The sequence below is a fragment of the Bufo gargarizans genome, chromosome 2 (genome assembly GCF_014858855.1).
Source record: "Bufo gargarizans isolate SCDJY-AF-19 chromosome 2, ASM1485885v1, whole genome shotgun sequence".
Lineage (NCBI taxonomy): Eukaryota > Metazoa > Chordata > Amphibia > Anura > Bufonidae > Bufo > Bufo gargarizans.
This window is the reverse complement of record NC_058081.1, coordinates 726,371,662-726,392,728: the sequence shown is the minus strand read 5'-3', so window position 1 is coordinate 726,392,728 and position 21,067 is coordinate 726,371,662. Positions and strand designations below refer to the sequence as shown.

The 21,067-nt window shown below is 46.6% G+C and overlaps 1 protein-coding gene across 1 annotated transcript; it reads left to right on the top strand.

Annotated features, from left to right (window-relative positions):
- The first annotated feature begins 17,043 nt into the window (after nucleotides 1–17,043).
- On the top strand, nucleotides 17,044–20,877 carry LOC122926386 (phospholipase A2 inhibitor and Ly6/PLAUR domain-containing protein-like). The gene is made up of 4 exons (XM_044277761.1): nucleotides 17,044–17,095; nucleotides 20,184–20,300; nucleotides 20,378–20,527; nucleotides 20,651–20,877. Exons 1-4 carry the CDS (start codon nucleotides 17,044–17,046, stop codon nucleotides 20,875–20,877), a joined length of 546 nt encoding a protein of 181 aa, XP_044133696.1.
- Nucleotides 20,878–21,067: the final 190 nt, after the last annotated feature.

Below are 21,067 nucleotides of genomic sequence, written 5' to 3'. Positions count from 1 at the left end.
CTGACGGTCGTCAAGCATGTAACCAGTGGCACCCATGTGGATTTAGTGTTACCGCCATGGATTGCATGCAGGCCTGCCTCTTCTTCTCCTCCTCCTACTTCTTCCTCCGTCTCCTCCTCGTCTGACTCCTCCTTTTCCACTGCTACCGCCTCTTCCGCTGCGCCCCCAAAGCTCCTCAGAACCTATTTGAAATGCCAGATGAGACGTTGCCATGTTGTGCTGCGGCTGTTGAGCCTGGAAGCCAAGAGCCACACCGGTCCTGCACTGCTTTCAGCTCTGCGGTCACAGGCCGATCAGTGGCTAACCCTGCTCAATTTGACAGTTGGTAAAGTGGTGTGCGACAGCGGTGCCAATCTGCTGAGTGCGCTGAAACAGGGCAAAATGACACACGTGCCATGCATGGCACACGTCCTGAACTTAGTCGTGCAGCGATTTGTGGCCAAATACCCCGGGGTCCAGGACGTCTTGTGGAAGGCAAGGAAAAATCTCTGACCATTTTAGAAGATCTTACACGGCCATGGCTCACCTTGCTGACGTTCAGCGGCGACACCACCTGCCCATGAGATGTCTGATTTGTGACTGCCTCACGAACTGGAACTCCATCTTGTATATGCTTGATAGGCTGCTCCAGCAGAAACATGCAATTAACGACTACCTGTACGAACTCTGCGGCAGGACAGGTTCTACGGAGCTTGGTTTCTTTTCACCGCGCCAGTGGCTGCTCATGCGCAAAGCATGCAGACTTCTGCGGCCATTTGAAGAGATCACCAAACTGGTCAGTTGCAGCCAGGGCACCATCAGTGACATCATACCTTACGCCTTCTTTCTGGAGCGCGCATTGCGTCATGTCATTGATCAAGCCAGCGAGTGGCAGGAGCTGGAAAATGAGTAAGTCGCAATGCTGAATGAATTCCCAGTGGGGGCTACTCCATCTGAGACAAGTCAGCAGGAGTCTGAAGAGAAGTCAGAGGAGGATGGTGCCTGGGGGGAGGAGGAGGAGGAGCAAGAAGAGCAGACTTTGAGAGGGACTTTAAACTTTTCAGGGATCCCTGGTGTTGTCCGTGGCTGGGGGGAGGAGACTGAGGACGACATTCTCCTGGGCGATGAGCAGGAGCCAGGACTCTCCACCGCTTCAAATTTAGTGCAAATTGGGGCCTTCATGCTCCAATATTTAAAGAGGGACCCCAATATAAAAAGCATAAAGTGCAATAACCAGTACAGGGTTGCAACGTACTGAGACCTCGGTACAAACACAAAATGGCGGACATGTTACCACCACCACAGAGGGCTTTCAGAATGCAGCATTTCCAGGCCTTGCTGCGAGAGATGCTGCATTCTGCTGTTGTGGGCACTGGCAGAGGAAATTCCACCCACAGCGAAACAGGTGCGGGTACCAATCCTACCGTGCCTGCAAGAAGAGGGTGGTTTGAAGATGTGTTGGTTACTTCGAATATGAGATAATTTTTGCAAACAACCCATCGACAGTCGCCCTCTGGATCCTGCCTCAGGGAACGCCTAGACCGATGGTTGTCCGACTACATCGGGTTAGCAGCCAATGTGGACACTCTGAGAAGCGAGGAACCCCTGGACTACTGGGTGTGCAGGCTTGAACTGTGGCCAGAGCTGGCACAATTTGCCATGGAACTCTTGGCTTGCCCCTTGTCGAGTGTCCTGTCCGAAAGGACGTTCAGCGCAGCAGGGGGGATCGTGAACGATAAGCTCACTCGCCTAGCTCACGACAGTGTGGACTACCTCACATTTCTAAAAATGAATGAGGAGTGGATCTGTCACGGACGGTGTACAGGAAACAAGACAAAGCAACATGCATATATGACTCACTGGATCCAAAGCTAAGGAACCAAAATAGAGACCCCTGCACAAGACCTGAAACTTTCCCTGGCTGCTCAGCCTATGCAAAGATCCCAGAGGTGGATTGTTGCATATCCACGTACCTCGACTATATAACACCTGAACACCCTACAATAGTGAGGGGGCACGACCACCGGCTCCCTACACCAGACACGGAGGGAGTCAGGGTCACCTGGGATCCAGCAAACAGAAAATAACAGATAAATGTTCAGCACTTAACTTTGTAGCAGACTGGAAAACAGGATCAGCATGCACACACACTCCAGGAAGTAGTATAAGCCGCCCAGTAATGCATTATGGGGAGGAATTTAAAGGGAAGCAATCAGTCCAACTACATGACAGCTGAGAGAGGTTAACGAGATGAGGAACTGAACAGCACAAAGAAAACTCAAGGAGGAGGTTCTGAAAGGCTTCTGTCAGAGCTTCTCAGCTGTCTGGTTGTGACAGGATCTCAGAGGAATTCAACACCTGTGACGACCACGTGTAATTGAATTTCCTCATGCCAGCCCACACATATCCTCCACCACACAGAACAAAGCATGGTCCTTGTCTTACAGCAGCATAAAAGGCCTTTTCTGTCAGGTGAATGCCTAATTTTTGGGGCCTCTTCTTCCTGTGGTCTACAGGAAAAATGTTATCCAGTGACCGGCTAATGTACCTCTAGACACATAATAACTAGTTATTTTCTGTCAGATGAATGCCTAATTTTTAGGGCCTGTACTGCACTGGCCTACAGTAAAATTTTCAGCAGGTGACCGCCTATTGTACCTCCAGCCACATCATCACAAGTTTTTTTCTGTCAGGTGAATGCCTTATTTTTGGCTCCTGTACTCCACTGGCCTATAGTAAAATTGTTATTTAGTGAACACCTAATGTACCTCAAGCCAAATCATTACTTGTTCTTTTCTGTCAGGTGAATGCATAATTTTTGGGGCCTGCACTCCACTGGCCTACAGTAAAATTGTAGTGTTGAGCAAGCATGCTCGGCCAAACTGCTCAAGTACAATTTAATACAATGAAAGTCAATAGGAGAAATGGGAGACCCGAGCATCAAACCAGGCACCCCTTGCTCTGAAGAAGAGAGAGTGTCTGGTTCACAAAAAAAGGTTAGAAATTTATGTAAACCCCATCAAAATGGTTTGGGTACAGCATTAAGAGGATAGCTGGATGTGTCTTGGACTCCTATTATCTACGACATACAATAGACAACCACACAAAGGCTATATACTAAAAGCCAGGTATAAGCAGGTATAAGCAAGCCATCAATCTTTCCATGAGACAGATAACAAACTTAGTCAGCATACCTTACAATGGCAGCCTTGTACACTATGAGACATTCCAAACCAGCTCTCATCTGACTGAGAGCCAGCAGACCTAAAAGTTACTTCACATCTCTTGGATGGCTTGGCTGGACCTTCGCACATAGATCAATATAATTAGGGAGACAAAAAGTTTTATGATTGTCCTAACATAGTGTTCAATAACCTTTCTATACAGTTTTATCATGTAAAAACAAATTTGCATAAACATGGGCATATGGGAAAGACATTCGCAATCTTCACTACTCATAAGACAATGAAACGAATAGATGGCGCTGTTCATGAGTCATGAACAGCACCATTTATTTGTTTCATAGTCTTATGACAAGACTATTAGTGTAGCCTTTTGCATGGAAAATTTGCAATAAAAAATTGCGATTAGAATATTTGTGATCTACACTACTCATGAACAGCGCCATCTATTGGTTTTATAGTCTTATGACAAGACTATTACTCTTGTCATAAGACTATGAAACCAATAGATGGAGCTGCTCATCTTGTTGGGCCGCTAGTAAGTGGGGAACTCTGTTCAACATAATAGCCTATAATAGCCTGCGCTAACAGTGAGGTGTATATTGGATTGCTGCTATCAATTACACATCTTCTAGCACTTTACCTGCGGTAATATAAGCTTGCTAGGGTGTATTTTCCTGCTTGTAATGACTTATGAACAGCGCCATCTATTGCTTTCATAGTCTTATGACAAGACTATGACTCCAATAGATGGTGCTGTTCATCAGTAGTGTAGATCGCAAATATTCTAATTGTGAATTTTTATCGTGAAATTTTCCATGCAAAAGGCTACACTAATAATCTTGTCATAAGACTATGAAACCAATAGATGGCGCTTTTCATGACTTATGAACAGCGCCATCTATTGGTTTCGATGTCTTATGACAAGACTATTACTCTTGTCATAAGACTATGAAACCAATAGATGGCGCTGTTTGACTTTCTATGTTTCTATGTTTCTAGTGTAACATAGTAACACAGTATATAAGGCCGAAAAAAGACATTTGTCCATCCAGTTCGGCCTGTTATCCTGCAAGTTGATCCAGAGGAAGGCAAAAAAAAAACTGAGGTAGAAGCCAATTTTCCTCACTTTAAGGGAATAAAAAATTTCTTCCCAACTCCAATCAGGCATCAGAATAACTCCCTGGATCAGCGACCCCTCTCTAGTAGCTATAGCCTGTAATATTATTACACTCCAGAAATACATCCAGGCCCCTCCTGAATTCCTTTATTGTACTCACCATCACCACCTCCTCAGGCAGAGAGCTCCATAGTCTCACTGCTCTTACCGTAAAGAGTCCATAGTCTCACTGCTCTTACAGTAAAGAGTCCATAGTCTCACTGCTCTTACAGTAAAGAGTCCATAGTCTCACTGCTCTTACAGTAAAGAGTCCATAGTCTCACTGCTCTTACAGTAAAGAGTCCATAGTGTCACTGCTCTTACAGTAAAGAGTCCATAGTCTCACTGCTCTTACAGTAAAGAGTCCATAGTCTCACTGCTCTTACAGTATAGAGTCCATAGTCTGACTGCTCTTACAGTATAGAGCCCATAGTCTCACTGCTCTTACCGTAAAGAGTCCATAGTCTCACTGCTCTTACAGTAAAGAGTCCATAGTCTCACTGCTCTTACAGTATAGAGTCTATAGTCTCACTGCTCTTGCAGTATAGAGTCCATAGTCTCACTGCTCTTACAGTATAGAGTCCATAGTCTCACTGCTCTTACCGTAAAGAGTCCATAGTCTCACTGCTCTTACCGTAAAGAGTCCATGGTCTCACTGCTCTTACCGTAATGAATCCTTTTCTATGTTTGTGTACAAATCTTCTTTCGTAGATTGCGAATTTTCCATGCAAATGGTTTCTCAGCTGAAAAACAAGGCAGATTCTGCTCATTTGCATATCTTCCCCATATGCCCATGTTTATGCAAATTAGTTTTTACATGACAAAACTGTATAGAAAGGTTATTGAATATTATGTTAGGAAAATCTGAAAACTTTTTGTCTCCTTAATGATATTGATTTAGGTGTGCAGGTCCACTCAAGCCATCCAACAGATGTGAAGTAGCTTTAAAGCTTACTGGCTCTCAGTCAGATGAGAGCTGGTTTGGAATGTCTCATAGTGCACAAGGCTGCCATTGTAAGGTATGCTGACTAAGCCTGTCATCTGTCTCATGGATAGACTGATGGCTTGCACATACGTGACTTTTGGCATATAGCCTTTGTGTGGTTGTCTATTGTATGTTGTAGATAATAGGAGTCCAAGACACATCCAGCCACCCTCTTACTGCTGTTTCTAAACCATTTTGATGTGGTTTCTATCAATTTCTAACCTTTTTTTGTGAACCAGACACTCTCTTCTTCAGAGCAGGGGGTGTCTGGGGTTCTACCTCTGACTTCTATTGTGCTCTGGTGCTTGGTAGAGCACACAAGCATTTTGGTGCTCGATCAACACTATAAAATTGTTATCCACTGACCGTCTAATATTCCTCCAGCCACATAATCACTTTTCTGTCCGGTGAATGCCTAATTTTTAAGAACCTGTACTCCCGTGGCCTAAAATAATATTTTTCTAGGCTCCAGCACGGCACATTTTTGAGAGTTTCCCTTTAAGATGCATAAAAATGGCCCCTGATTAAGATACATATTTTTTGTGGGAATTTTTTTTGCCATTGATCCCCCTTTGGTATGTCACTGTCCGTGCACTTCTAGTAAGTATTTGGTTGTTGCAAATATGACCTGAAGGTTTTTCTGGTTCGCCTTAAAGTGAATGGGGCCCATTTGATCGAGAACGCGCGTTCGCGAAACGTCCTGGATGATGTTTGTCCATCACTACTGGGCAATGTTCTACTTGAAACCTTGGGTCCTGGCACCATGTGGATGTGACATGTACCCAGGGCCGGACTGGCCATAGGGCAGACCGGGCATTTGCCCGGTGGGCCGGGCCGGCTGGTGGGCCGGGCGGAACACAATCAGCCGTTTATTTTTTATTTTTATTAATGTGGCAGGCAGCAGCCAGCAACAGGACGGCCCGATGTGGGCGGAGCTATCATAGCCCCGCCCCTTTTCTACCCGCGAAGCGATTCCTGCAGCCTGAACCTTTCCTGCCAGCAGCAAGCTGAACACCAGTTGGATTGTCACCAGTTAACTGCACCAGTGATGTGAGTGGCAGGGGAACTGGGGTTATATTCAGCTTTCTCAGACTGTGCACATGTGACCTGCAGTACAGTAGGAAAGCTGGGTGAATTATATCATGAGATGTCATCCAGCTTCCCTGCTATCCTGCATGGCACAAGTGCAGAGGCATTAGAGTATGGGGGAGAGGCACAGCAGGAAAGCTGGGTGTCTATATATGTGTATTGTATATGTGTGCGTCCATGTATGTGGAGGGTGTGTGTATGACTGCGTCCATGTGTGTGGAGAGTGCGTGTATGAGCGCGTCCATGTATGTGGAGAGTGCGTGTATGAGTGCGTCCATGTATGTGGAGAGTGCGTGTATGAGTGCGTCCATGTATGTGGAGAGTGCGTGTATGAGTGCGTCCATGTATGTGGAGAGTGCGTCCATGTATGTGGAGAGTGCGTGTATGAGTGCGTCCATGTATGTGGAGAGTGCGTGTATGAGTGCGTCCATGTATGTGGAGAGTGCGTGTATGAGTGCGTCCATGTATGTGGAGAGTGCGTGTATGACTGCGTCCGTGTATGTGGAGAGTGCGTGTATGACTGCGTCCATGTATGTGGAGAGTGTGTGTATGTGTGCGTCCATGGATGTGGAGAGTGCGTGTATGACTGCGTCCGTGTATGTGGAGAGTGCGTGTATGACTGCGTCCATGTATGTGGAGAGTGTGTGTATGTGTGCGTCCATGGATGTGGAGAGTGCGTGTATTAGTGCGTCCATGTATGTGGAGAGTGTGTGTATGTGTGCATCCATGGATGTGGAGAGTGCGTGTATGAGTGCGTCCATGTATGTGGAGAGTGCGTGTATGAGTGCGTCCATGTATGTGGAGAGTGCGTCCATGTATGTGGAGAGTGCGTGTATGAGTTCGTCCATGTATGTGGAGAGTGCGTGTATGAGTGCGTCCATGTATGTGGAGAGTGCGTGTATGAGTGCGTCCATGTATGTGGAGAGTGCGTGTATGAGTGCGTCCATGTATGTGGAGAGTGCGTCCATGTATGTGGAGAGTGCGTGTATGACTGCGTCCATGTATGTGGAGAGTGCGTGTATGAGTGCGTCCATGTATGTGGAGAGTGCGTCCATGTATGTGGAGAGTGCGTGTATGAGTGCGTCCATGTATGTGGAGAGTGCGTGTATGAGTGCGTCCATGTATGTGGAGAGTGCGTCCATGTATGTGGAGAGTGCGTGTATGACTGCGTCCATGTATGTGGAGAATGCGTGTATGAGTTCGTCCATGTATGTGGAGAGTGCGTCCATGTATGTGGAGAGTGCGTGTATGAGTGCGTCCATGTATGTGGAGAGTGCGTCCATGTATGTGGAGAGTGCGTCTATGTATGTGGAGAGTGCATCCATGTATGTGGAGAGTGCGTGTATGAGTTCGTCCATGTATGTGGAGAGTGCGTGTATGAGTGCGTCCATGTATGTGGAGAGTGCGTGTATGAGTGCGTCCATGTATGTGGAGAGTGCGTCCATGTATGTGGAGAGTGCGTGTATGAGTGCGTCCATGTATGTGGAGAGTGCGTGTATGAGTGCGTCCATGTATGTGGAGAGTGCGTCCATGTATGTGGAGAGTGCGTGTATGAGTGCGTCCATGTATGTGGAGAGTGCGTCCATGTATGTGGAGAGTGCGTGTATGAGTGCGTCCATGTATGTGGAGAGTGCGTTTATGACTGCGTCCATGTATGTGGAGAGTGCGTGTATGACTGCGTCCATGTATGTGGAGAGTGCGTCCATGTATGTGGAGAGTGCGTCCATGTATGTGGAGAGTGCGTGTATGAGTTCGTCCATGTAGGTGGAGAATGCGTGTATGAGTTCGTCCATGTATGTGGAGAGTGCGTGTATGAGTGCGTCCATGTATGTGGAGAGTGCGTGTATGAGTGCGTCCATGTATGTGGAGAGTGCGTCCATGTATGTGGAGAGTGCGTGTATGAGTGCGTCCATGTATGTGGAGAGTGCGTGTATGAGTGCGTCCATGTATGTGGAGAGTGCGTCCATGTATGTGGAGAGTGCGTGTATGAGTGCGTCCATGTATGTGGAGAGTGCGTCCATGTATGTGGAGAGTGCGTGTATGAGTTCGTCCATGTATGTGGAGAGTGCATGTATGACTGCGTCCATGTATGTGGAGAGTGCGTGTATGACTGCGACCATGTATGTGGAGAGTGCGTCCATGTATGTGGAGAGTGCGTGTATGAGTGCGTCCATGTATGTGGAGAGTGCGTGTATGTATGTGGAGAGTGCGTGTATGACTGCACTATGGGGGCATCTACTGGGGGCCCTATATACTGGCACGCATTATAGGTGGGCACTATGTAGAAGTGGGGGACAAGAGCACTATGAGGGCATTATATAGGGGCATTTAATACTGGCACCCATTTTGATGCCACTATGGGGAAGGGAGGAAAGGAGCATTATGGGGGTATCTATGTGGGGCATTTTATAGTGCCACATTATGGAGGGCACTATGGAGACGGGGAAGGAGCACTATGTGGGCATCTTCTGGGGGGACTGTATAGGAGTATTTTATACAGGCACAAATTATAAGGTCACTATGGGCACCTAAGCTCAACTGGGCACTAAGTGTTTTTTGCAGTGGCACACAGTGCAGGTCATTAGAACACATCAGGGCACTCTGGGGACATTGGCTCTACTGGGGCACTAAGAGGAGGTGTTTCTTTTTTTACTGCCACATGACTGAGCATTTTTTGTACTGGTGCACATTATAAGGGGGGGGGGGGGGTCACACATTATAAAGATAATTATTACTATCGGGGCATTATGGTGGGCTTTATTACAACTGGGGGACTATGGGAGCATTATTACTTCTGGGACACATTACTGACTTTGGGAGCACCATTACTTTGGGGGCACCTGGCACAGCATCAGTTTAGCACAGTTCTTTATGCAGTATAGTTTTGGGGAGCACAGCTTCTCATTATTGGGGGTGCATGATGGGATGTTAATTGGAGGATGATGGAAAAGTAGGAAACTAAGATGTGTGTCAAACTCTGCAGAGACGTGAGATGGCTGAAAGAAGTCATCATGGTGGTCTGGTCTGAATGGAGAAGATGAAGAAAGAGAACATCTACATCAGAGGAGACGTCACTGGATATAAGAGGTATGGGGCGCTGTATGAGGCTACTGTCACATCTGCGTTAGTGATCCTGGCGGCTGGTCCAGCTGAGAATTGACTGGATCCGGCACTGCTGGATGCTGACGGAATGCCCACCAGTCCCATTAACTATAATGGGGTACGGCAGAGATCCGGCCACAATCTGGGAACAATGCAGAGAATCAGCGGGACACTAAACCGCTGCATGCTGTGCTTTGTGTCCAGTCGATTCCTTGCATTTTCTGCCGGATTAGGTGGCCGGATCGTACTAAGACCCCTAATGTCACCTGGGGACCCCCAAAGAACCTTGTGTGTTGGCTGAAGCCTTCCTATCTTACTGGTGGCTGGCCCTGCCTCTCAATTGTGCTTCCGGTTTTGGCTCCGCCCCTAGACTGCAAGGGGGTGGGGTGGGGCCTGTTGTGGGTCATGTGATTGGGCTGCTCAGTCAAAAATGCCCGGGCCTATTTTTTGTCCCAGTCCGGCCCTGCATGTACCACCTTCCTGACCACTGTACAGACAAGTAGCCCTTAATAGCCGTCATGGCGTGCCCCTTTTCAGCAGGATAATATCCCGGTCACACTGTCCAGGAATGACGAACATGACAAAGATGTGATGAGATGCCTTGTCCCCAAAATCCCAGATCTCACATTCTTGTTCCTGTATGTTCATGCTGTGACCAAATCTTCGCAAATTACATCTACTTGTCGTTTCTGTATTACCAAAGTATTGTCATTGAATTGTTTATCCAATAGTTATTATACTGTTGTTTGCATTTTCACTGTACCGGAAAAAGAATTCAATAAAAACGATTGTCTCCAAATTCTCAGATCTCAATCTGATTGTCATCTGTGGGATGCGGAATAGTCAGATCCACGGAGGCTGCACCGAGCATCTTACAAGATTTGATACTACAGACCACCTCAAAGGTCTTGTGGAGTCCAGCCCCCAGAGCTGTTTTGGTAGCATGAGGAGGACCTACACTATTATAGGAACACTGGTACTTTAATTCTTAAAGTAAAGAACCCCCTTTTTTGTAGTAGGAGACGGACCGGTTTATGGCACGCCTGCGTAGGTCATTTGTCATCAGAGAGTGGTCTATTGTTTACTTCTACAGAATTTTTTTCTTTACTTACACTTTTTTTAGATTCCATGTCGCCATTTGAGAATGAAATTCCTAAAATACTGCAGCTTTCACAATAGGTTGACATTTTCATGTCACTGTTCAGATTGTGCTGTGTGCACATATAATCCAGTGCCTCTCTTATAAAGCTGGAGGCAAATCTCAGGATCACATTATAGACAATAGATTATAGGGACACCTCCTCCTCCCTCTCCCTGCACAGCGCCCCTGTACATGTCCTAGACTAGAACATGCTCTTCCAAAGTCCAAGTGCCTACTGCAAACCAAATCCCGGACATATCCATGTCCCATATTAGAATCAAGGGTTTTGCGAATTATAGCCCAAGATTCCAGGTCCTCCTATATTGTACACTAATAATATTGCTATGAAACTGTTAAGTTCATGTAATGTGACTTGTTCACCAACAGGTGGCAGTGTATCTGGCAGAGAAAGAGCTCTTTAGATAGAATGGAACTTACCATCCCATTCTCCCCCTTTTGGGCAGAAGTGGGTTAGTCCTGCGTCCTACCAAGGGAGGGGTTGCAGGAAGCCTTAGTCAGTTAAGTCTAGTTGTAGTGGAGTGGAGTCTAGTGTTGGAAGCAGACGAGTCAAGATTGTGCAGTGAAGGGAATGGCTGCCCCTCCTGCAGCAAGAATCCCAAAAGGAAAGCAGCTCATAGAGCACAAAGACATCACGAGAGGGTCAACAGCCCAAGGCACTTGAGAACTGGCAGGAGGAGTCGGGAGCACTGTCCTGGGTGCGCTGCCTGCAGGAGACAGAGAAGGTCTTGATTCTGGGCCTAACTCCACCACCTACATTCCACCTAGGCTCTCAGGTGACGACAGCTTTCTCATACCGCCCCGCGATCGTCAAGTGCCAGCCCTCGTGGAAGATGTCGACTAGTTAGTCAGCAGCTCCTGAAGGAGTCTGTTTCATTAGGCCCCCAACAGCTACCACTGCAGCCAGAGGCACCCAGCCCCCCTGCTCTGGCTGGAGGTTCCGACTCCAAGAAAGAGGTTCCCTTTGCCATTTTCAGCCCTGCGACCCTGTTACAACCATGTGCATCCACTAGAGGGCAGTGGAGCTGTACAGCTGCCGCACCTGTTGCTGGAAAGGGGTAGCAAAGACCCATTATGTCCTTCAGTGGTCCTGTGTTGCCTCTTAGTGGTCCTGTGTTGCCCCAGAGGGTCATGTTTTGTTATACCCTTTCCCCCCTTCTCAAGTTAAGTGGAACTGCCTTAAAGGTTCCCACTAAAATTTAAATGACAGTGTATTAAGCTATGACTCTGAACAACCTCATGAGACCAATAGTGGGAACCCCACCTGTGTTGTTGCAAGCTCTGTGACATGCACAGAAACTATTAAGGCCGCACCACACTACTCTGCTATTCGTATAAACCTGGGACACGATCGGCCCTGGGGGGTGGACCGGTGCACACACACACTATAGAAGTACTTGAAACTAGAAAAGACTAGTCCAGCCTCAAAATGAATTACAATGGTACAGTATACAGCATAGCTCTGGTCTCCTCTCTGGCTCCTCTGGTGCCCGGGTTATGAACCTGACTCTCCTACATGCCAGGTCTCTGCACACACGTGCACACACTGAAGCAGTACTTCCTGTGCACCTCTGAATCTCCTCCCCCGGCTGTCCAGACCATGGTTCTGGTTCCCTCTGCTGGAGTTAAATGCTTCAGCAGCTTCTGGGTGTGATAAAGTTGTGGGAAATGACTAGAGTCACTGTTTATACAAACTGGGGTTCGATACTGAGAGTCAGACTGGAAAAACTGTGACCCACCCCAGTGCCGGTTGATAGTCTTTGTCTGATATACAAATAACCCTGGTGCAGCCTGATCTCATGTACTATCAACTATAGGACAGTGTACAGCAAGGTATTTTAGTGGTCCTTCCTCCTTTAATTCCTTGTAATGTAGTTGGTTAGTGGTACCTGGTGGTACTGAGCCCCATTCCTGAAGTCTGAAGTAACTGGACATTCGTTCTGTTCACTGAAGACCCTCAGGAAGGGCCAGGAAGCTAGAAAACATTGAGGACCTCATCAGGGAGGGATGTGTCTTGCTACCATCACCTCTCTCTGTATCATGGGTCGTCGGCCGAGTGCCATGTTGGGAACTGGTCAATTAGGAGCTCCCTCATTTGTTCACGGCTTTGGTGGGTTCACATCACGATTTTCCCATCCTTCTAACAATATACAAAAAGCGGGTATGTTAAATGGATGCCTCAGACCGATGCAAAACAGTGGCATCTGATCACCATAGAGTAATGGTTGTAAAAAAAATTTGCAAAAAAACACGTATACGTTTTGTTTATCGGACCTGCAGGATACAAGAATGTGGTGTGCTGCGTTTTTGTATCCTTTTTTTGTAACGTATACGTCAAACATGATGTGAACCCACCCTTACTTTCTGTATGTTATCTTGAGTATATAATGTATCTTTTATCATAGTCTACAGTGGCGTAGGGATCGCCATAGCAACCATAGCAGTGGCTATGGGGCCCTACGCCACTGGGGGCCCGTCTGGACCGCATTAATTTTTTATTAACACAGACAGGCAGCCAGGCCTGACCGCCCTCCCAGTGTAGTGGGCGGGGCATGGGCGGTCCGCGGCTGTAGTGGGCGGGGCATGGGCGGTCCGCGGCTCGGCCTGGCTGGGGGGAAGCCAAGGAAAGAGTAGTCAGGTCAGGACTGGAGCAGGCGGGCCCGGGGCGCACTGCCGCACGAGCAGAAGATGAGGTAGGCGGTGGAGAGGGGGCCGGAACGGGGCGTACCTGTGGGTTGGCCACTCTGTGAGCGGAGCCGCAGAGTATAACATCTACATGTAAGTTAAAAACCAATATACAAATCAACATAAGGGACAGAGCACAGAGATCAGCATGTATTGTCACTACACCATGGTGTCCTTAGAGTTCCCTTTATAGTCAGACTACTTACTACTATGAGAGCCTGGTAGCCATGTCTTATGCCCAAATTAACAGTCAACTATGCCTGTAATATTGCCCATGAAGCAGATCTGCATTAGTGGGACTGTGGATTCCCATACGCTGGTAACATGGAAGTCATCCTAACAATCAGATTTGCACAATGAGAGAATGTCATATACTGCACTAATGTACATAAAATCAGTGTATATATTCCACCTAATGTCATTTTTAAAGCGGATCTAAAGATTGTGCCTATATTGTGATTTCCATATGTATCATAAATGATAAACCAGTGATGTAAGGCTGGATTCACATTAAATCTTTTATCAGCTGAACCTGCCAATTTCCATGCGTTAGGCCAACCATCTGCATCCTCTTGACTTTCCCCTAATGACTGATGTTGGGAGAAATAAGGATCGGGAACATTGGATTTCAACTGTCCAATCGTTTTGTTCTCCCCTCTCCTCATTGGCTACTTATGCAGTTCTTGGCCAAGCTAACAATGCATTTGTATGGGAGGATAGGGAGAGATGATCCTTCAGCCGACATTAGAACTCAACAGAGTTACATCACACATATACAGTATAGTACAGTGACGCCTAACCTACGGCCAAATGCGGCCCGCGAAGCCGTGTCATGCGGCCCGTGCAGTGACCGGACTTTGTCAGCGCAGGGCGCGCTGCCAACGGCACAGGCAGCAAAGCGATGCTGCCTGTGCCTGCCATCTCCCCGCCCGGCGCCGCCTCCTAATTTATTCACTGCACTTGGCTCTGTGAAATTGAAGAGAAGCGCCGTAATCTCGCACAGACACACTGGCAGAGGCATCGAAGTGCGCATGCACCGTCTTCCTGGCCTCTGCCAGTGCGCCTGTGCGAGATTACGGCGCTTCTCTTCAATTTCACAGAGGCAAGTGCAGTGAATAAATTAGCTAGGAAGCGGCTCGAGGTGGGGGGGGGGATATCTGTGGAGGACACTGAAGGGGGGGATCTGTGGAGGACACTGAAGGGGGATATCTGTGGAGGACACTGAAGGGGGGATCTGTGGAGGACACTGAAGGGGGGATCTGTGGAGGACACTGAAGGGGTGATCTGTGGAGGACACTGAAGGGGGGATCTGTGGAGGACACTGAAGGGGGGATCTGTGGAGGACACTGAAGGGGGGATCTGTGGAGGACACTGAAGGGGGGATCTGTGGAGGACACTGAAGGGGGGATCTGTGGAGGACACTGAAGGGGGGATTTGTGGAGGACACTGAAGGGGGGATTTGTGGAGGACACTGAAGGGGGGATCTGTGGAGGACACTGAAGGGGGGATCTGTGGAGGACACTGAAGGGGGGATCTGTGGAGGACACTGAAGGGGAAGATCTGTGGAGGACACTGAAGGGGAAGATCTGTGGAGGACACTGAAGGGGAAGATCTGTGGAGGACACTGAAGGGGAAGATCTGTGGAGGACACTGAAGGGGAAGATCTGTGGAGGACACTGAAGGGGAAGATCTGTGGAGGACACCGAAGGGGGGATCTGTGGAGGACACCGAAGGGGGGATCTGTGGAGGACACGGAAGGGGGGATCTGTGGAGGACACTGAAGGGGGGGATCTGTGGAGGACACTGAAGGGGGGGATCTATGGAGGACACTGAAGGGGGGGATCTGTGGACGACACTGAAGGGGGGGGATCTGTGGACGACACTGAAGGGGGGATCTGTGGACGACACTGAAGGGGGGATCTGTGGACGACACTGAAGGGGGGATCTGTGGATGACACTGAAGGAAGATCTGTGGATGACACTGAAGGGGGGATCTGTGGACGACACTTAGGGGGATGTTGGGGTGGGAGGTCCTGGAGGGGTGTTTGGGTGGGAGCTCTGGAAGGGGTCGGAGGTCCAATAGGTATGTGGGGGTGGGAGATGCGGGAGGGGGGCCCATATTTTTTTTTGCTATGGGGCCCAGTCATTTCTAGCTACGCCCCTGATAGTCTAGTAAATTTTAAAGTCGTTTTAAGTCTATTTTCTCCCGAATCTCAGAATTCACATTAATACAGTAAACAAGACGAGCAGATGCAGGGAAGGAAATAACACTCAGCTGCAGGATCAGACTACGCAAGGGGTTTGTTTGTAGTCTGTAACCTTGGAGACGTGGATTTCACTTGACATCAGTAGTGATAAAGGTTCTGGGAGCTGTTGTTTTGTAGTTTTACTTACTTTAAAATAAAGGGAATCATTTTTTTTATTTTTATTACTGTCTATTATTATTAATTATTGTATTTTTTTTATAATTTTGTTAGCATTTTGTATTCAGATCTTTGATAAAAATATTTATGCTAATATAATTCATTACTTTATTTTATTATATTTAAATTTTTTATCATTTTGTATTATTGTTATTTTTTTTTTTTGGTTTTTATTATTTTATCTTTATTCTTTTCTTGGCAAAATATATTTCAGCAGCACTGAAGGATTTAGAAGCCTGAACCAGAAGGTGAGGGCACTGTCTAGAGGACAACCCGGCTGCTATTCCAGCGCTCCTGGAGCTCTGAGTGACGCTTCCCCGCTATCAGATTTAGGCAGATTAGTCCTTCAGGGTTCCTGGCAATCTGGGTGACAATCCATGTGGGAACAGTAATGGTGCCCATATTGGATGCCCCCCAGCGTTCCCGGAAACAGAAGGGCTGAACAGGACTTCTGACGTCTCACAGGTGAGGACAGTACAAGGACGTCTGTGTCTTAGTGACATTTTCCAGGAGATTTTCACTCTCTAGTGAATCATACAATGTAGTGATTCATGTGGTCGGGGGGTGGCCTTACTCTACCGTGTAATAATAGTGCCTGTAGGTGCTGAGGTCACTGATGATGAGAATAACGACTTACGGGCACCCACCCTCAGGTGCAGTCTGTACTAATCACTGCGTTTCTCTAGTGTCACATTCACCTCCTAAAGGGGTGCTCAGCCTAAAAAGGTCCTGCTCTACAGACTGCCCCCTGGTGGACACTGGGGGAGTCTAGACATACACGCCTGCAGTCTTACATGGGGCTATGTGAGGCATAGGAGGGGGATGCTCTAACAATAAGAAGCTGTCTGCTTATTGGGACCCTCCAGCTCAAGGGCCCCATTGTGATTGCTACCCCTGCACCCCTGCCTACACTGTGTGAGCAGGAGCCCGGACTTCCTTCACCTGCTGCCCGATATACCCTGGCTCCTTAACAAACCCATCCGGCCATTTCTGCACAGGCAGTGGCCAGGGTTTGGCGTGGCCCCGACATACACACACAGGGACCAAGTGTCCAAAACGAGGCAGAGAAAGAGTTAAAAATGAAATTGTGTGACTGTCAGAAGTGAGGAATGTGAGATAGCGGCCACCTACACACCTTAAAAACCTGCTCCCCCTGCACCTACCTCATTCCATATTCTACACTCACTCGGGGGTGGCCCCAGCTCCTCTGCTATAATACCGGACTACTACTCCCATTCAGATACAGAGTGGCTCCTGAGCTGAGAACGCTGCCCCCCAGGATGACACCCTCAGTCACCGCCATCTTATTCCTGACCGTCTGTGTCGCCTCAGGTGAGAGATTGACCTTATATCCTAATGGGAGAAAAGCTGCGGATGATGGGTAGATAGATAGATAGATAGACATACCAGTACAGCCTGGCAAAGGGGGAAATCCATAGGACGATACACAAGAGCAAAGAGGAGTATATTAGCGTCTGGAGGAACGACATAGGAACATCCCAGAAGCTGACAGTATACCAGGACCTGCAGAGGGAGTACAAACTACCCCATATCTGGAGAAACTTCCCAATCCAAGAGACCGACAGATCCTGAGCCGGTACAGACTGAGCGCCCACAGCCTGGCCATAGAATCCGGGCGTCACCGACAGAGGTACATGCCCAGGGAGGGCAGACTGTGCCAGCAGTGCGACCAGGAGGCCGGGGAGGATGAGGCTCATTTCCTGCTGCGGTGCCCCAAATACTCAGCAGTGAGGGAGACTGACTTCAGGAGACTGTCTGATCTCTGCCCAGACTTCACCTCCATGGAGGAGGAAGAGAGACTCTCCATACTGCTGGGGGAAGAGGAGAACACAGCGGCCACAGCAGCACAATATATTACTGCCTGCCATAGACTGAGAGGAGCCTGATATACCATGGACACCTATACCCCCACCCTGGACATGTCCCCATCCCCCAACCCTACCCAATTATTTCCCACTTGCTTTGGCAATGCTAAAATGTATTTAGTCCTGCTAATAAAGCTGATTTGATTTGATAGATAGATATATAGATAGAAAATAGATAATAGATAGATAGATAGATAGATAGATAGATAGATAGATAATAGATAGATAGATAATAGATAGATAGATAGATAGATAGATAATAGATAGATGATAGATAATAGATAGATAGAAATGAGATAGATAGATAATAGATAGATAATATATAGATAGATAGATAGATAGATAGATAGATAGATAGAAAATAGATAATAGATAGATAGATAGATAGATAGATAGATAATAGATAGATAATAGATAGATAGATAATAGATAGATGATAGATAATAGATAATAGATAGATAGATAGATAATAGATAGATAGAAATGAGATAGATAGATAGATAGATAGATAGATAGATAGATAGATAGATAGATAATAGATAGATAGATAATAGATAGATAGATAGATAATAGATAGATATATAGATAGATAGATAGATAGATAGATAGATAGATAGATAGAAATGAGATAGATAATATATAGATAGATAGATAATAGATAGATAGATAGATAGATAGATAGATAGATAATAGATAGATAGATAGATAATAGATAGATAGATAGATAATAGATAGATAGATAGATAGATAGATAATAGATAGATAAATAGATAGATAGATAGATAGATAATAGATATGAGATAGATAGATAAATAGATAGATAGATAGATGATAGATAGATAATAGATAGATAATAGATAGATAGATAATAGATAGATAGATAGATAATAGATAGATAGATAGTAGACAGATAATACATAGATAATAGATAGATAGATAATATATAGATAGATAGATAATAGATAGATAGATAATAGATATGAGATAGATAGATAATAGATAGATAGACAGATAGATAATATATAGATAGATAGATAGAGCACGGTGGCTCAGTGGTTAGCACTGGGGTCCTAGGCTTGACTCTGACCAAGGATGACATCTGCATGGGGTCTGTATGTTCTCCCCGTGTTTCCTCCGGGTTCTCCGCTTTCCTCCCACACTAGACGGACTGATGGGGACCTTGGATTGTGAGCCCCGTTGGGGACAGTTGGATGCTAACGTCTGTAAAGCGCTGCGGAATATAGTAGCTCTATATAAGTGCACACAATAAATACAGTAGATAGATGGTGCCCTATGGACAGACTCTAATAATTGGCGTACAGATGTAGCAGTGTTGAGTTTGTTGAGAATTTCAGCACTTCTATTGAATTCATGATTTATTGCATTTCATACCTTCCCATTGTATTAATTACCCCAGCTTTACATAGGACTGTAGGTAAACCTGTGATCACAATGCAATAAAGAACTAGTCCAGCGCGCAGTTCAGCTCTGCTACATCAACATCTGCCTAGAGACATTACCACTATGTGCTGATGATGTCAGTGACTAATAGATGTTTAATCTGCACTGACAATCCCTTCCCTCAGGACTCGTTTTTCCAGTTCTATGACCGGAGGCGTTTTGTGTCGCTCTCACTCCGAGCCTCTCTTCATAGGATAAGAATTTGCAGAGCTGACGCTTTTTTAGACTGTTGTCAAGTTTACTGTCAAACAGAAAGCAAATTCAAATCCTATAGGGGGCGCTCTCCTAGACTGCAACATCTGACAGAACAAAACCTCCATGTGGCGGTAGAGTGAGACCCAACAGACTTCTCTGGGGGACACATTATGGCTTTGTACAGCTCTGAGGATGTACACAGCCATCATACAGTAAGGGTGCATGGCCCTTTAAGAGGTGGAGTTGCGACAACCTTCTAATGGATAATCAACAATAGTACAAAGTGTCAACTAATAATAAACTGATGCTTTGTATTTACATATTATAGGGCATTGGATGATGTCTGACACATTAGGTTACATCCATGCCGGGAGGGATCATTGTTGGAACCCCCTATGCCCTTATGGGGTAATTCTTTACCTTAAAGGGGGTTTTCACTCTCCCAGTTTAAATAGTTTTGGACCCATCAGTTGGTTTTGTCAGTGGGATATCCCTATCCCCACCTTATCACTCTTTTTTACCGGTAGATTTCCACAATACCTATTGGTTTCACAAATGTTGCTGATCATGGACCATAAGGGGGTGTGACTTATGCAAATGTTGCCGATCGTGGACCATAAAGGGTCCGTGACTTATGCAAATGTTGCCGATCGTGGACCATAAAGGGGGTGTGACTTATGCAAATGTTGCCGATCGTGGACCATAAAGGGACCGGGACACTTATGCAAATATTGTATCACTGGGCGTTTCTGTCCATTTTGGGGCTGTTTCCACATGGAACAATATCAGCCTTTAAATTGGTTGGTAAATCTAGTTTCAGTGGAGAGACGTCTGCAGATACGCAAGTCTATAGTGTGACCTATGACATTGTCTTCTAGGCTGGTCCTTGAAGTGTGTGCAGTGCACTGGTTTCAGTAACACCCCCTGCACCGGCGGCTTACAGGACTGCCCCTCCGTTAGTGATGCCTGCGGGACGACGGTGATCCGCACCAGAGGTAACAAGACAGATTTTACGTTTACTGCCCCATTAAATGCAGGCAGTGCTGACTGATCGAATTCCGTTCATTTTCAGGATACCGCTGGACGAGCTTTTACTACATCCGCTCCTGTGTGAGTACCACCGAGTGCTTCAATAACGCGAGTGTGACCGGTTTGTACGCGACCACAGCGTCCGGAACGACGTGCTGCTTCACTGACAACTGCACCACCTCCGTACCGACCCGTAAGCGTCCCAGTAGTCCACATTTGTATTGATTTTGCTTTACATTTATTTTTGCTTTTGATCATTTTCTATACATTTAGTATCATATCATCTATAGGCGTTTTTTATTTTTTTTGCCCCTAGTACCAGTGGAAAATTACACCTTGAATGGGTTAATGTGCCCGTCCTATGTGGAAACCATTATGGAACCCTGTGATATAAAGAACGTGTCATCCTGCACCGGAGATCAGATACGTTGTGTCCGATATTCAGCGACTACAACATTAGGTGAGCCCACGCCTGTTACTATGTATCTTTATAGCAAAGCTTTGGGACGGAACCTACAGAAACCTCCTCAGCCTCCAAGATAATCCATCTAGTGTAAGACATTATATAGAAAATAGACAGGAGAGGGAGGGAGAGGAGGGGATGTGACTGCAGTTGTAATGGCTGGTAGTCCTGGGGGAATGTGCCTGAGCAAAAGGTTCCTTACCTTGCTATGGTGCACTGCTCTGTTGTCCGCACATGTACCAAACTCTGCCCATTTACTGTTCTCTCAAC

What these genes read in the sequence shown, in the direction of transcription:
- LOC122926386 (XM_044277761.1), top strand. Translation starts at nt 17,044, where the DNA reads ATGACACCCTCAGTCACCGCCATCTTATTCCTGACCGTCTGTGTCGCC. An exon ending in GACCGTCTGTGTCGCCTCAG is followed by an intron (nt 17,096 to 20,183) that starts GTGAGAGATTGA and finishes ATTGTCTTCTAG; the next exon opens with GCTGGTCCTTGAAGTGTGTG. An exon ending in GACGGTGATCCGCACCAGAG is followed by an intron (nt 20,301 to 20,377) that starts GTAACAAGACAG and finishes GTTCATTTTCAG; the next exon opens with GATACCGCTGGACGAGCTTT.